Source organism: Pyrus communis, chromosome 16 (assembly GCF_963583255.1).
Source record: "Pyrus communis chromosome 16, drPyrComm1.1, whole genome shotgun sequence".
Classification (NCBI taxonomy): Eukaryota; Viridiplantae; Streptophyta; class Magnoliopsida; order Rosales; family Rosaceae; genus Pyrus; species Pyrus communis.
This window is the reverse complement of record NC_084818.1, coordinates 18197293-18213670: the sequence shown is the minus strand read 5'-3', so window position 1 is coordinate 18213670 and position 16378 is coordinate 18197293. Positions and strand designations below refer to the sequence as shown.

At 39.6% G+C, this 16378-nt stretch overlaps 1 protein-coding gene across 1 annotated transcript; it reads right to left on the bottom strand.

The window, feature by feature from the left end:
• Positions 1 to 2493: 2493 nt before the first annotated feature.
• LOC137720109 (protein BRASSINOSTEROID INSENSITIVE 1-like) lies at positions 2494 to 6780 on the bottom strand. Its single transcript, XM_068459122.1, has one exon. The coding sequence runs from the start codon at positions 6348 to 6350 to the stop codon at positions 2748 to 2750; it is 3603 nt and encodes a 1200-aa protein (XP_068315223.1). The 5' UTR covers positions 6351 to 6780; the 3' UTR covers positions 2494 to 2747.
• Positions 6781 to 16378: the final 9598 nt, after the last annotated feature.

The window sequence follows — 16378 nt, the reverse complement described above, 5'->3', positions numbered from 1 at the left end:
AACACCTTTAGAATCCTTTTTTAGACCGTATATGCATTGTACCTGAGTCATTCCGATCAGATTATTCATTGCTAACTTATCTAAAGAATTTTCGTGTATCAGAGCTCATTTGGAATAAAATTGCACCATGATGATTTCTAAGTTTGATACCTCCTTGGGACATGTTTTAGGCACGAGATCGTCGCAGAACGTACTTGACTTAGTACGCTGGTCCATAATAGAAGTAATTATACTCAGGGGCGAACTTCAGAATCACCACTCGGCTAATTTTTGGTTTGCCCCTTCGATTATTCCCTTGAAGGCCTAAGCCCAGGTTTGAATGTTATAACCTACAACCCTTGGGTTGAATAAACTTTCTGAAAGCTGGATGGCGCACTAGAAGCTTTCGAACAATAGGGCCATGTCCAAATGTTCGTAGTTCGCCTTACGTAATTGCTTTTTAGTACGGCTAGAGTCTCTCAAGCTACTAACCTGATCGCAATATGGACTATAAGAGACTACTCTAACTCTAATACCTTGAATTTTTAGACTTGTACTTTTGCAAAGTTTCAAAGCTGTGTGATATTTGGGATATCGGGAGATTCCTTGTACTGCAAAAAAGAAAAAGAAAATAACGAACAAACAAAAGTCAAGCGACAATCAAACTAAACTCTTATTATAAAAGATGAGGTTTGATGGGGGGTTGTGATTGAATTTAGATCGGACTGCCTACATATCTCTAGGTTTGGAGAATCAAATCACTGATGTAGTTCTAAGAAAGATGATACAATGTGTTTTACATCAGCGTTCATCTTTGACGAATTATCCCAAATATATTATTTGATTAATAATATTTTTGAATTATTTCTTAGAATCGTTAATTGGATTTGATTGTTATTCTTTACTTGATTGAGTTGGTCTTCAATAAGAAAAACTTAAATATAATGATTAGTTATTAATCTTATCTTTAATGCCTTTATCTTGTATCCTTGCCATGATAATGGAGCTTTGAGAAATCATAGTTAACAATTCAGGTCCCAATAAAACCGACGCATCTACAGGTCCACTTGCAGGTGCAAAAGCAGCGGAGCCACCAACAAAGCGAAAGTGAAACTTCTTGAAAGTTGTATGGCACTTGAAACAAATTTGGGTCTTGTCAATTTAATAAACACATTCTCATCTCTTGCAAGTTAAAGACCACACGTCAAACTGCATAATTTTTCGATTATTTTTTGCTCGACAGGGTGGTGGGGGCATGGGGCTCTGTTCCAAGTCAAGATCTCACATAACAAGTTGATAATGTTGATCAAAGCACCAATTAATTGTTTGATTTGTTAGTTTCTAGGGGTGGTAGGGTTTTCAATGAAGCATAAAATAGACAAGCACGTTTTCCCAGCTGGAAGCGAAAATTATAATCTTCTGGACCGTGAGCACGTGTGGTGCACCATTGCACATTGTCGACGAAAAAGAGACAAATTTTAATTGTTTGATGTATTAAAATTGGTTTTTGGAAAAGGTAAGGAAGGGAACGTTGAATCAAATTCCAAGCGTCGAGTCTCTCGACACTTAGTTAAGGGCAATGGTCCACGCACGGATGTGAATGGTGAAAGGAAGAGCTTCTGTTCTGCACAAACAGTCTTCAAATTCAAGTGAAATTAAATGGTCCAGAACCACAGATCATGCAATGAAGGATCCTTTTTGGCATTCTATGTTTTTAGATCTGACCATTTCCATTGGGACGTTCATTTTTATTCAATATTACGTACCGAACGCAGCAAGTGGTACTAACAATAAATGGTTAATGTTGAAATTATAAAATTTAATAGTTGGAGAAATCAAAATTAGCTGCTAAACGTTATTAACATTGAGTGCTATGAAGCATTAAAGTCACACTCTAATATGTGCCACATGTTTAAGTTTGATTGTTTTTTCTTCTTCCTCATTTTAGACTTAAATTACCAATCTACTCTCTAAAATACTAGTCTACTCTTGAAAGCGTACCTCATGCATATCACATTACTTAAATTGAAGAAAAATTGAATATAATAGTTTTGAATTTTTTTATTTTTTTATTTTTAACAAACGATATATCTACACTAAAAGAGGGGATGGACTTAGTCTCACACTGAACTAGCAATAGCGTGGTTCAAATTTACCTTTAGCGAGAATCTAACTTAAAACCTCTCACTTACAAATGAAAAAAAAAACCACTAGATTATAACACTAAGTAACGATAGATTTGAATCGTAAAGTGGGTAAATTGACAAGTGTTAAGCAGTTTAAGGACTATTATAAAACTTAATTTTGACACGAGCTCGATTAATAATAAAGATAGTACCATCCACATATAATTTTCACTTCTTAATTCTCAATGTACGGCCAAATGAATTAGGGACAATAGTTTGTGGCCTAAAATTATAGGCATGGATTTGAAGGAGGATTTTCTCTCCTTCTATCTAAATTTATTCACAACAAGTCCTGGGAAGCAAATTTAAGCAAAAGCTGCATGACAACTGAACGAATTAACAACTGAAGCTGTTTATGTACACATTTATAACAAGAAGTTAAAACAACGAGCACCCTTATCTCTCTCTCTCTATCTCTCTCTCTCTATTGTATAAATAACAAACATTGCAATTACATACATACATTAAATGGCAGAGAAAAGGCAGCAGCTCCATCCAATTCCAATGCACTTTCAACTTGTAAACAAGAGGGAAACAAAATTGGGATTTTTCTGGAAAAATCGGCTTTTTACCTTTTCCGGCCTACTGCTTGCTTTCTGGGACTTCTTTTATGCTCATCTCTACCATTTCAACTACGCCAAAACCTCCGTCCTCGGTGGCTATGGTTGATTGGGAGTCCATCCCAGACCCTGCTTGAATTTCCTTGAACATTGCCATCACTTCGATCATTGTTGGACGCCGCCATGGCCTATCGTCCAAACAAGCACAAGCTACCTTCAAGTGCTGTAAAAGCTCAATTTCAAGGCTCACGTCCTCTTTCATGAGCTCTGGATCAAAAACATCACTTATTTTCAATTTAGCGTGTTGTTTTACCCAACCCACGAGATTATTGTCGCCAAAATCTGCTGAATCTGTAGGACGTTTTCCTGTTAGCAGCTCAAGCAATACTACTCCATAACTATAAACATCGCCTTTCGTGGAGCATCTAAAGCTCTGGTAGTATTCAGGAGGGACATAACCAGGGGTGCCTGCAAGAGTGCTCACACTCAAATGGGTGTCCATTGTACTCATAAGCCTTGCCATTCCAAAATCGGAGACTCTGGCTTCCAAATTTTCATCAACCAGCACGTTGCTCGATTTCATATCCCTGTGAATGATGTGTGGGACACAATTGTGGTGAAGAAAGGCCAGTCCCCTCGCGGACCCAATGGCAATCTTCCTCCTTGCAGCCCAGTTTAACTTGATGCCAGCTTTCTTCGGTTCATGTAAAACATCATCTAAGCTTCCATATTTCATGTACTCATAAACCAAAAGCCGTTCTTCTCCTACTTTGCAGTATCCAAGGAGGGGTACAAGGTTCCCGTGCTTGATCTTCCCTATTGTTTCCATTTCGGCAGTGAATTCCCGATCACCCTGTCCGCTGATATGTATTAGTTTCTTTATGGCTACAGTGCTGCCATCTTTCAACTGGGCCTTGTATACATCACCAAAACCACCCGAGCCAATAAGGCTGTCATCGTGGAAACCATTGGTGGCCTTTAGAAGATCTGCAAACGTGAGCTTTTGAAGGGGCTTCTCAAACGTCGAAAGGTTGATGCTTAATGCTTCCCGGGCACCAGTTAGCTTCCAGCCATTGGCAGTTCCTGATTGGTTACGACTGTCAATATAAACATCAAGGGCTGTTTCCTTCTTTTTTCGCCTTTTCTTGGTTTCAATGGCAACAATAAGCAAACCAAAGATGCAGAAAAGTGCGATGAGTAACCCCGTTGCCACACTGCCTGCCAGGGATGCTTGTCGTCGATGGGACTTTTGATGTGTATTTGCAATTGGCCCCAAAGCCCCCCCACACGAAGCCAATGGATAGCCACAGAGGCCAGAATTGTTGGCGAAACTGTTGGCAGGGAACGTCAAAAACTGACCCGACTCTGGAATCATTCCAGACAAAAGGTTGTTTGAAAGATCAATCTCCATCAGCAAGGTAAGGCCACTCAGAGCCGGTGGAATAGTCCCCGCGAGGCTATTGCTAGAGAGATCAAGAATGTTAAGCCCGGTCAATTTTCCAAGCTCTTGAGGGATTGACCCAGATATATTGTTATCGCCCAAATTCAAAATATAGAGATAGTGCATGCTCCCAATCTCTTTGGGAATGCTACCGGACAAGGAGTTATGCGAAAGGTCAAGGAAAATCATAGAAACGTTATGGTTAAACGTTAGTTGGAGATTACCACTGTATACTCTAGTGAAGTTGCAGGGATTTCTTGTCGAAATCCTGTTCAGCTGCTGAGTTCTGATCCCCGCAAACTCGAGCAAATTTCCTGCTCCATGGCACTCCTTGCTACCATCATTCTTGATATAAACATACGTTTTGGAAGCAACAAAATTCACTGCAATGTTTCCGGATTGCTTGAAAAGCGCAGGAGGGATTGTGCCATTCAACATGTTGGTATTGAGATCCAACCATATCAAGCTCTTACAGTCACCGAGCTCTGGGGGAATACTACCAGAGAATGAGTTGTTACTGAGCTTGAGTATTGCTAGATTTGGAAGCTTCCCAATCCACCCGGGAACCTCACCACTCAACTTGTTGTTTGCCAATGAAATCCAATTCAAATTGGTGCAGTTGCTTAGACCGATGGGAATCGACCCTGTAAGCTCGTTGAAGTCCAGAATGAGATTCTCAAGCGATCCAAGGTACATCAGCTCCTGTGGGATTTCCCCACTCAGCTGGTTCAACCAAATGATCAAATCGCGAAGCTTGGACAACGACCCCAAGCTCGAAGGGATGTTGCCCTTGAGGTCATTGAAGCTCAAATCAAGAGAAACAAGCTGAGAACAGTTACTCAGAGACGGAGGAATCGTGCCGGTAAACAGATTGTTCTGAAGGTACAGCTCCTTCCAGCTGTTGCCAGGATCCCCGCACAGCCCAGCTGGGATTGACCCAGAAAAGTTGTTGGAGCTGAGATCCAAACTCTCCAATGTGGCGACCTTAGACAGAGAATCGGGCAGAGTACCATAGAAATTGTTGAAAGAAAGCGACACAGCCTTTAAGTTGGCGAGCTTCATCAAAATCTCAACGGGCAACTCACTGGAAAAGTTATTGCCGGATATGTCCAGCGACTCCAACAAAGAACAAGAGCTCAATGCATCAGGAACCGACCCCGAAAGGCTATTTGCCGACAGATCGAGCTCCACAAGCTCTGCACACGAATCCATTAAGCTCATAGGAATTATACCTTGAAACCCATTCCCTCCAAGGGATAGGAACTTCAAACTGTTGGTGGGCATGACTGGAATCGGACCGTTGAAGTGGTTCATAGAGAGGTTCAAGAAAGTGAGCTGCTTGCAGGAGGAGATAGCGCGGCCAACGTCGCCAGAAAACTTGTTGCCAGAGATGTCAAGGTGGTCCAAAGCCGAGCAATCGCCGAAAGAAGGAAGAGAAATGGAGAAGTTGTTGGAGGACAAGTCCAAGTGCTCCAGCTTGCTGCAGGTGGAGACAACGCTCATCTCGCCGGAGATTTTGTTCCCTTTTAAAACCAACCTCTGCAAGTTACCGCAACCGTCGGATAAGATCCAAGGGACGACGTTGGGGCCTGTAATCTTGTTGTAAGAAAGATCGAGAACCTGGATGGTGCGTAGGGGAAAGGCAGATGAGGAGTGTATGGTGGAGAAATCGAGAGAGTTTGAGGAGAGGTTGAGGAATGTCAAGGCGGAGCAAGCGGCGGCGAAGTTGGGGATGTCGGAAAGAGGGCCGGAGAGGGAGTTGTGAGCCAGATCTAAGGAGGTGAGGAGAGGGCTGCACTTGGATCCCGGAGGGAAGTGGAGGGAGATGGAGCCGGAGAGAGAAACAGATTTGAGAGAGAGAGATTCAAGGGAGTCAAGGGCCATGAGGAAGTTGGAAACAACGGTCAGATTTGTGGCGAGAGAGACGGAGGAGAGGTCTATGGAGGAAATCCTTGTTCCATTGCAGAAAATACCAGAAAAGGAACATGGGTTTTGGTTGGGGAGCCAGTTGGGGAGGAGGGTCGGGATTGGAAGGGAGGATTTGAAGCTGAGGAGTTGCTGGGCGTCTGTGTAAGAAGAGGAGGATGTGGGTGGCGGAGTTGCAGAGGTGGGTGGCGGAGGAAGGAGGAGGAGGACGACGAAGAAGGGGAAGGGGAAGTGAGAAATGGACTTGTGGGTTTTCATAGTTTGAGTTTTGGGGTGATCGTAAAAGAAGGGGTATGGTTTTAGGTTCTGAGTTCTGCCATAAGAGAGCTCAGAAGCTACAGCTGCTGGTTTAGAGAGAGAGAGAGAGAGAGTTAAAAGTCGGAGTGGGGAATGTACGAAGGGGTATTTATCAAGTGGATGGAGTGGACACACACAGCCACAGGGGTTGCTCACATGCCATGTGACTCTCTCTCTCCACTCTCCCCTCTCTCTCTTCTTTCTCTCTCCTTCTCTGGCTCAGAAGAGGAAAGGTATTCTGGCTGGCTGCTTGTCTGAATTTACAGTTTCTCTCTCTACAAAATCACTTTTAAATCCTAACTACTGCTTTCGTAATCAATCATTCTTTTGAGGGTAACTCTCGGTTTATTTATTTATTTCTTCTGAAAATTTTGTTTCTTTGTATTCTGTAGAGAGGGAGAGAGGGAGAGAGGGAAGAGGTTTTGTTTCCTTGAACGCAGGTGAGTTTAGTGAGGGTGTTTAGGAGATCAAGAATGGATTAAGAAATGTTAATTGACAAAAAGATAATCCTGATCTCTCCTAAAATAATTAAGTACAATTATGGGACTATTATCACACTCTCCTCGTCTCTTTCGAGCTTTATGGCTTTCTGCGTACGTGAGGAATTCAGATGAGAGTCACTGTCAATTATCAAGATTCCATCCCTTTATTTATTGGGTGTTTTTGATAAAGAATATGTTTTTATCTCTACTAATTAATGAAATGTTTTTTGTCAACCAAAAGATAATGAAAAGACAACTTAATATTCTATCACACAAAAAAAATGATGGACAATAATGTAATTTCATAGATTCAAATTTTACTATTTTTTATTGAAGCCTCACTTAGAGATGATGTTAAAAAATCTATAATATTTAAAATTAAAATTAAAAAAAATAAAAATAGAAAACTAAAAACAAAAATCTCCCACTCCCCCCCCCCCCCACGTTCTCTCTGTCTCTCCCTTTCTCCTTCTCATTTCCTAAAAAATGTGTTCATACACATAAAGTGTGTAGGCAAATGCTATTATATTTTTAAGAAAATTTTGATTCAGGTTAACTAACAGCTTATACTTAAATTTATTAATTAGGAAACATAAGAACAAAAATTAGTAAACCCTACCTAAAAATCATGTAAAGATTATACCAAGTAAAATTTTTATTTTTATTTTCAAATTTGAGTTGTGCTCATCAGATTTTTTTTCTTTTTTCAAAATAAAATTTTTTATTTTAAAATATTGGTACCCCTTTTGATTTTAATAAATGATATGGACTAAAATAATGTGATTCAAATTCATCTTTGACGAGAACTTGAACCTAAGACATCTCATTTATAAATTTTTATTTTCAAATATTGGTGCGTTTTAGATTAAAATAAGGATACATTTTATTAAATATTGTATATAAATAAAAAAAAAGTGAATAGATTTTACAATTTTTTTTAATTTTGAGGAGAATTTATTTATAAACAAGAAACATACAATATGTCAAGGGGAACATAAAATCAAACATGACATTAATGAATTCATAAAAACAAGTCAAAACCTCTTTTAGCAAAACCTTTTTCAGATTCCCGTATCTTGCAGAACACGCATGGTCAAGCTCAACGAAGTTATTCGAACTTCGCCACTGCTCTAGAACATAATGATGCTGCTCTGTTAATTCAACTCCACTCGGAGTTGTTGAGTCCATGATCGGGCTTCTGATGGTTTTGTATTCCAATCCGCCTAACCCTGGCCTTGGAAAATCATGGTCCTTCAATTTTCCCTAACTATATATCTTAAAGGATCTTGTTCCCCTTGAGGACAAATAGTTATCCAAAAATCACGTCTTTTGGAGTAAGTTGGAATACATACCGTTTATTCTTCTATCTTCACGTGCTGAAATTGTTTTGTAAAGTAAACGACATGTTTTGAATTTAGACGTGTTGTCTCAAGACTCGTGTCATAAAGGTCGCAATGATGAAAAAAGTTGCGTGTGCACATTTTGCAAAGGGCAGCCATTTGTATCTTCAAGTGGCTTCGTTCTTCAAACACACAAATCTCTAGGAGAAACTCTTCAAATTCAAAGGTGATATCTTTTGGTACCTTACCTTTAAATATCTCCATTACAATTGTGATTTTTCAAACCAACTTCACTTCTAGACTTCAACTTACTTCACTTCTAGACTTCAACTTACGCCATGAAACAATCTTCTTCTGTATCATGACCTACTTTCTAAACCCAATTTTCTTTTTTTTGCTTTCGATGATTAGAATTACCAACCAAGAAACATACTTTAACCATATTTGTCTCTGTAAAGAAAAATTAGCCAAGACAAAGATAAACCATAATCTTATAATAGCCTCCCTTGCTTCTTACAACATGTTCCATAACATTCATCCCTCACCCTCCCAACACCACATCCTCCTCTTAGTCTTTGCATATGGTTTCAACTTTAAGAGGAAGTTGAGATTCTTGAGTGGTTTCTTTTCAATTAGAGCCCTCTTCACCTCTTCTCATGATAGTTTTTGGCGACGATTGACCTCATCAAAGTTGGTGATCCTTGTCAAATCTACTTGTGAGGGCTTGTCTCCAAAAATAGTTGTACCTTTTTTGTCCTATTCGTTGGACTTTGATAATAAATATGTATTTGTACGAAACTTTTTATCCCTTGCTTCCTTGTTCATGGAATAAATTTAATCCGATAAATATTTCCAAAGTAAATGAACTTTTAGAGAAATGAGTAACGGAGCAAAACACAAGTAAGCTTATAGGCCCAGGACAGAGCTCGAAGTCCCCTCGGTGATGTTGATTAGAAAAAATGTGACCTCCTAAAATTAGTATCATAAAGATTTACGTTGCGATAATCGTAGTACCATCTTATTTCAATATTAGGTCTAAACCTATAGAAAACCTTTTTCTCCGTACTAGCTAATGAACGTCACCGAGTTGAAATATTTACTTGCAATAAAGGGTGAGAAACTCTTGAATTGTACTTGCAACAAGTTGAAATATTTTCATCTTCCTCCCTTGCCTCACTTCAAAATCACGAGTTTTGATACTTACAACATGATGCCAAGAAAGGATTTCCTTCTTAGTTCAAATTGCTTATTTTTCTTCAGTGAATCTTAAACAAAGGTTATTTAGAGACTTGGTGGTCTGCATGTGAGTTGAAAACACCTTAACAATCTATCAGACCTTATGTGTCGAACCTGAGTGTTTCCGATCCGACTACCTTAGCTAACTTGGCTAAAGAATTTTTTCGCGTATTAGAGCTTTTTTGGAATAAAATTCCTCTTAGGGATTGCCTAGCATGGATGCCCTCTTCGGACCTACTTAACACATGATGTCATAGGACATACTTGACTTAGTATGTTGGTCCAGGATAGAAGTAGTCGTACTCATGGTCGGAGTTCAGAGTTGGATGAATTTTGGATCACCCTTTCAACTATTGCCTCGAACGGCTTAGAGCCCAGGTTTGAATGTTATAACCCACAACCTTTCTAGTTTTATAATCTTTTCGGAGGCCGAACGATGCCCTAGACTTATGGATTAGGGGGCTAGGTCCCTGTGTCCATAGCTCACCAATCATAGCCGTACTTATTACAGCTTGAGCCTTTTAAGCTACTAACCGAACAATATAGAATGGGCTAAAAAGGGCTCCTATGACATTATTACTTTGAATTTTTAAACTTGCGATTACACAAGTTTCAAAGTTGTTCGCTGCTCAAGTGATTAAGGTATTTCCTGAATCATCGAAAAAAGAAAGAAGAGATAAACATTGATCACGAGATAAACAAACTTCAGACGTGCTTTATTAATATCAGAAATAAGGTTATTGACAAGATGGCGTAATTGAATCCAAGATGGATTGCCTACATATCTCAGGGAATGAGAATCAAATCACTGGTGTAGTTCAGAAAATATGATATAACATAAGTATTACAACATGTATCATCTTTGACAAGCAGCTTATGGCAGGGCATTAAGGAGATGAGTTCTCCATAGACTTGTCTTCACGTAAACGGCGGCGTTGCGATTGAGTTAAGAATGGATGACCTATATATCCCTGGGAGGGGAATCAAATTGCATGTAGTTCGACTTGGTGTCGAAAGGTAGTATCATCTAAGCTTAGCAATATTCCATCTTTTGGTGATCGAAGTTCCATCCATGCTTTGCAGGTTGTAAGTACCTTTGCCCCTTACTCTGATAACCTTGTACGGTCCTTCCTAGTTTGCTCTGAGTTTGCCTTCCCCTAGTATTTTCGTGTTTTCGAAAACTTCCCTTAGGACTAGGTCTCCAACTTGTAGGCTTCGAGGTTTGATGTCTTTGTTGTAATATGACCGAATTTGTTGTTGGTATACGGAAAGTCAAACTTGGGTGCATTCTCGATGTTCCTCGGCAAAATCGAGTCTTGAGGATTCATGCAATTTCTATAGTCTTTCACTCCTTGGTATGAAAATTCGGCATTGTGGTGACTTGGACTTGGATAACAGCCAAGTCATGAATAATGGTGTTTCTCCTGGAGATTTTCGAACTGTTGTACAATATGCCTATAAGACTCTAGACAACTCATTTGGCCATTTGTTTTTTCTTCTCAAGTCTTTCTTCAAACATTGTAGAATGGTTTTATTTAAAGTTTCTGCTTGCCCATTAGCATGCAGGTACCTTGGAGTGGAAGTGTGATGATCGATCCCAAGCTTTTTACACTCAATCTGTGACTTCAAAACTGCTAAACTACAACCCATTATCTATAAGTATAGTATGTGGAATACTAAGCTTTGTATCTTCTTCATAGTTAGGGCTGACTTTATCTCCATGATTGCCTTGATCTGATTCGGGTTAGCTTCGATCTAGCATTTGGTAACCAGGTAGCCTAAGAACTTGCCTGATGCTACCCCAAAGGTACACTTTTCTGAATTCTACTTCATGTGTACTTCCAAAGTAGATCAAACGACTCTTAAAGGTGGGCTAAATGGTCCTTCTTTTCTTTACTTTTGACGACCATGTTGTCCACATAGACCTTCATCATCTCTCTAATCCTTTCCTTGAAAATTTGATTAACAAGCCTCTAATAAGTTGCCCTTGCATTTTTAAGATTGTTGAAACCAAATTCACGTACCATAGTATGCGAAGGAAGTGCAAAAACTCGAGCAACCTGCATAACAATAAACAACAGCAAACAAGCTTAGAACCCCTGGGGGGGTGTGGGAGGGTGTACTGGCTGAAGACTATTCGACAGTCAAGTTAGTGAACCATTTTAGATTGAAATAGTGGGCAAGATAATTCAAGTATAAAGATTGTACTACAGGAGATGAGTGTATTTATAATATTCGAAGAGAGATATTTTTAGGATAGAATCCTTGTTCTAAGTCAAGAAAATATTAGAGGATATTTAAAAGTAGATATTGCACCCTCTTCAGAGTTGTGATTACTTGCGGTGCACGCCAATTCCTGGATTGTAGGACCTTCAAGACTTATAAGTATCTAATTGAGTCCATACCCGGATTAGATAATGTAGCATGCGGAATAAGCATGATCATCTAGCGGAGTCGCTAAACTTTGCCCATTACCCCAGAACAAGGGGATAGTGGCACTGTAGCTTCGTTGCATCTAAAAGGCAACTTGCTCACCTTGAGGATGGATTATTACCCAAAGACCATGCCTTTCGAAGTAAGTTAGAATATGTACCATTCAGTCTTCCATCATCGAGTGTTGATTCGATTCTTGGTGGAGTAATGGAGCCGTTTTGGATTCTAACGTGTGGTCTTGAATGTTGTGCCATAAGACTTGTAATGATGATGAAGGCTACATTGGCACATTTCGCAAGGGGTGGCCATTCATATCTTCTAGCGACTTATTTCTCAGTATGCACAAATCTCGAGATAAAAACAAAATGTTTCATAATCATCAGCAAGATCCCCAGGTTCTTTGCCTTTAAATAGCCCTTTCCAGGATAGAGCTTTTCTCAAACTCTCTTTTCTTTATCCATACCATAAAGATTCCTCTTTCTTTCCATAGCTTTCTTTCTGAATTCGGTTTTCTCTTTGAACCTTCAATGTTTAGAATTTGAGATGTTAAAAACTATGTCCTTCTTACCCACTATTGCTAAATAAGCTTAGGCAAAAAAGTTAATCCCACCATAGTATCCTTCACTTCATACGATTTGTTCCATAACATTCATCTTTATGTAATACCCTCATCCCAGTCTTTGCATATGGGTTTAATCTCAACAAAGTGTTGAGATTCTTTAGAGGGCTCCTCGTCGCTACTTTCTTTCTCACACACTGGTAGTGGACGACGATGATGGCAAAACTTCGTTAGGATTGATGATCCTGGCTAAATGTGCTTCATAGTCTTCATAGGAAAGTTTTCCTCGCTAGGAATGAGGGTGTGTCTCCCCCATATAGTTGTACTTTCTCGTGCCTTTTCCTAGGACTTTGATAATAAATATGTGCTTGTATGAATCTTCGCTTACTTCATCTGGTGCTTCTCTATTCATTAAAAAAAATCTTAATATGATAAATCTTCCTAAAGTAAACAAACTTTTTAGAAGCAAAATAAGCAACGGAACTGAACACAAGTAAGTTTGTGGGCCCAGTACAGAGCTCAAATGGCCCCTAGCAATGTTGGTTTGGAAAAACATTACTTCCCAAACTTAGCATTCAAAAAGGTTCTTATTGTGATATCCGGAGTACCACTTTACTCTGGTACTAGGAATTAAACGTTGAACCCATGAAGAACTTTTCGCTATGTCAAAACATATTTATCAGATTAAGAACTTCGAATTGTACTTAAAAAAACCTTGTAAAAAATGAAAAAAAATATTTTTTACCCTACCCCTACTCTTGGGCCAAGGATTTTAATACTTGCAACGTGGCACTCAGGAAAGGTTTCTTTCCTAGCCTGAATTGCCTGTCTGTTCCAATTCACACATACTCTCCACTTACCATTCTTTTTTTTTCTTTTTTTTTTTGTACTAGTACCACGTTTGCTAGCCAATGCGGGTGGTGCACTTTGACAATGAACTTGGCATCTTTGAGCTTGTCGATCTTTGCTTTTATGATCTTACTTCGATATGTTCTGTGATTCCATTTGCGCTAGGTTTGACAGTTGGGTCCAAGTGAAGTTGATGGCAGATTGTAGATGGATCAATTCCGAGCATGTGTTCTGTTGACCAAGCAAACACATCTTTGTTGGCCCGTAAGAAGTTGATGAATAACTCTTTCTCCCAATAGGTTAGTTTTGATCCAGGCCTAGCTTTCATTCCAGTCTATTGAGATTAAGACTGATGTATATGACATATTTGTCTGCCTTTTGACTCTGGGGTATTGTCATCTTGGAGTTCAAGATCTAGGTCGAATTCTTTGTAGCTTGTTTGCTGACCCCCTAATTATGTACTATTCTGACACTTCCATGGGGGCACTGAACCTTCACTTTCCCGTTCGGATCATGTTCATGCTTTCGACAGCACAACAATATGCTGCTGATTAGTCTTCTTTTATTTCCATTACTCCACCTAGTACAGGATATTAAAATAGTTTATGTCAGCTGGATGAGACATCTTTCATTTTGTATAACCAATTCTAGTCAAGGACGGCGTTGTGGAGAGTTGGGCAATCCATGACGTGGAAGGTTACCAAGTGGATATAGGGCTATGTTTGGCTGCTAACTTTACCATCCCTAAAGATCAGACCCGTGCTCCGTTGAAGGTGTGAAAAGTAGTCTTTCTTGTTGATGTTGTCAATAATCCCCATCTTTTCAACGACATCCTTGAAGAGAATGTTAACTCTAAATACATTGTCGACTAAGACCTGGCTTACTAAAGTGTTAGAGATTTGTACCTTGATGACAAAGGCATCATCATAGGGCGAGTGGACATCTTCCAGATCCCGATTGGAGGACATTAGGATATTGGAGTCGATGGTCAATGGTTTGTTAATGGAGGCCATCATTCTTAGTTTCTTACAAGTCGCCTTTCTTTCTTTCCAGGTGTTTTGCAGATATTCTTACTCACCATATATGCAATTCACTATATGGAATGCTTCTTTTCTTAAGTATTTGAAGGGGTGAAGACCTTGAAGTTTTCTGGATTTCCTCCAGTGTTCCTTAGGGGTAAGATGTTGAGACGATTCCTCAGAAGTTAGATCAATAACCTCCATCCCTCAGGTTGCTAATTCTTTGAAGCGAAAAAATAGCTCTTTTTTCAGATCATCAACCCGTGCTTTCATGTCAGTGAGTCATGTAGGTTCTTTAGCTATTGGACTTCGCCAGACGCTTTCTAGATATAGATAAATTTTTATCACGTCTTCCCACACCTTGTTTATTACAGTAACCCCATCGTATTCTTAGTTTGCGTCAACCATGGGAGCGACGAGGCCGTCATTGGCATTAACCAAACTTTCTTCAGTAGACATGTTAGTTGGTAGGGTGATATAGTCAAGAGGAATAAGAGTTCTATCTTAATGAAAGCATCAATTGTTGGAACCAAATTCGCGCACCACCGTATGCAGAGGAAGTGCACAAACTCGAGTAACTTGCAAAACAATAAACAACTATGAGCAAGTCTAAAACTGAGGGGCGTGTGCTAGCCAAAAGCTTTCTGACTGTGAAGTTAGTGAACTATTTTAGACTCAAGCAATGGACAAAAGAATTCAGGTATAAAGATTATGCTACCAAAGATGAACGCTAGATGGGTATATTTATACCGTTGGAAGAAAGACCTTTCTAGGATAGAATCATTGTTCTAAGCTAGGAACATCCTAGTGGATTTCTAAAAGTAGATATTGCACCCTCTTAGAAGTTGTGGTTACTTGTGGTGCATGCCAATTCCTTGATTGTAAAAACTCGAAAACTTATAAGGATCTGATTGAGTCCACATCGGGATCACAACACGTAGAACAAGCATGGTCATTTAGCAGAGTCGTTAAGACTATGCTTATTGCTTGGAAACAAGGTGATGGTGGCATCGCCGCTTCTTTTGATCCAGCTTTGCTCATCGCTGGTGAGTTTATAACTGGACTTCTAAATATTCGGATCAGCCTTACTCTAGCCCTAGAAAATCATGGTCTCGTAAAGACCAAAGGGCATAACTTTGTAACAATACGTAGCTCGGTCGATGATAAAGAAGGTTGCCTCCATATCCATCTCATACATTTTTATTAATTGTATCTTGAATAAGTATCCATAAAGTTTAGCAACTCATGCCTTACGGTCCAGTCCACCAGCAAGTCAATCTTTGGAAGAGGATGTGGATCTTTCGGGTAAGCTTTGTTCAAATTTGTGAAGTCCATGCACACTCTCCATTTTCCATTTTCTTATGTACTAACAAGGCATTGCCCAGCCAATCCGGATGATGTACTTCAATGATTAAAATGGTGTCCTTGAACTTGTTGATCTCAGTTTCTATGATCTTGCTTCGTTTGTTTACATGATTTCGCTTTTGTAAGATAACCAGTCTGGCAGTTGGGTCTAGGTGGAGGCGATGACAAATCACGGAGGGGTCAATCCCAATCATGTCTTTAGCGAACCAAGCGAACACGTCTTTATTGGTCTGTAAGAAGTTGGTGAATAATTTCTTCTCTAGATCGATCAGTTTACATTTGATCCTTGCTTTGCATTTTGGTTTGTTGGGATCGAGGTTGATATACATAGCGTCTTTATCCACCTTTGACTCTGGAGTGCTATCATCTTGGGTGTTAAGATTTAGATCAAACTTCTTGTAACTCATTCGCTGACCCCCCCCTAAGTTGTGACCATTATGTTGATTTGTCCATAGAAGTGTTGGAACTCCACTCACCCTTCTAGATCATATTCGTTCTCTCAACATCATAGCAGCGCGTTGCCGTTTGGTTTCCCTTTATTTCTTTTATTCTATTCGGAGTAGGGTAACGAAGCACCTGGTGATAGATTGAAGGAACGACTATCATCTTGTGGAACAAGTTCTAGATGAGAATGGCGTTATGAAGACTTTAGCAGTCTATAATATGGAAGGTCACCAAAAGGTTGTATGGCTCTGCCTAAACTGTC

Bases quoted from the DNA above. Each gene is read 5' to 3' on its own strand.
- LOC137720109 (XM_068459122.1), bottom strand. From the start codon at position 6,350: ATGAAAACCCACAAGTCCATTTCTCACTTCCCCTTCCCCTTCTTCGTC.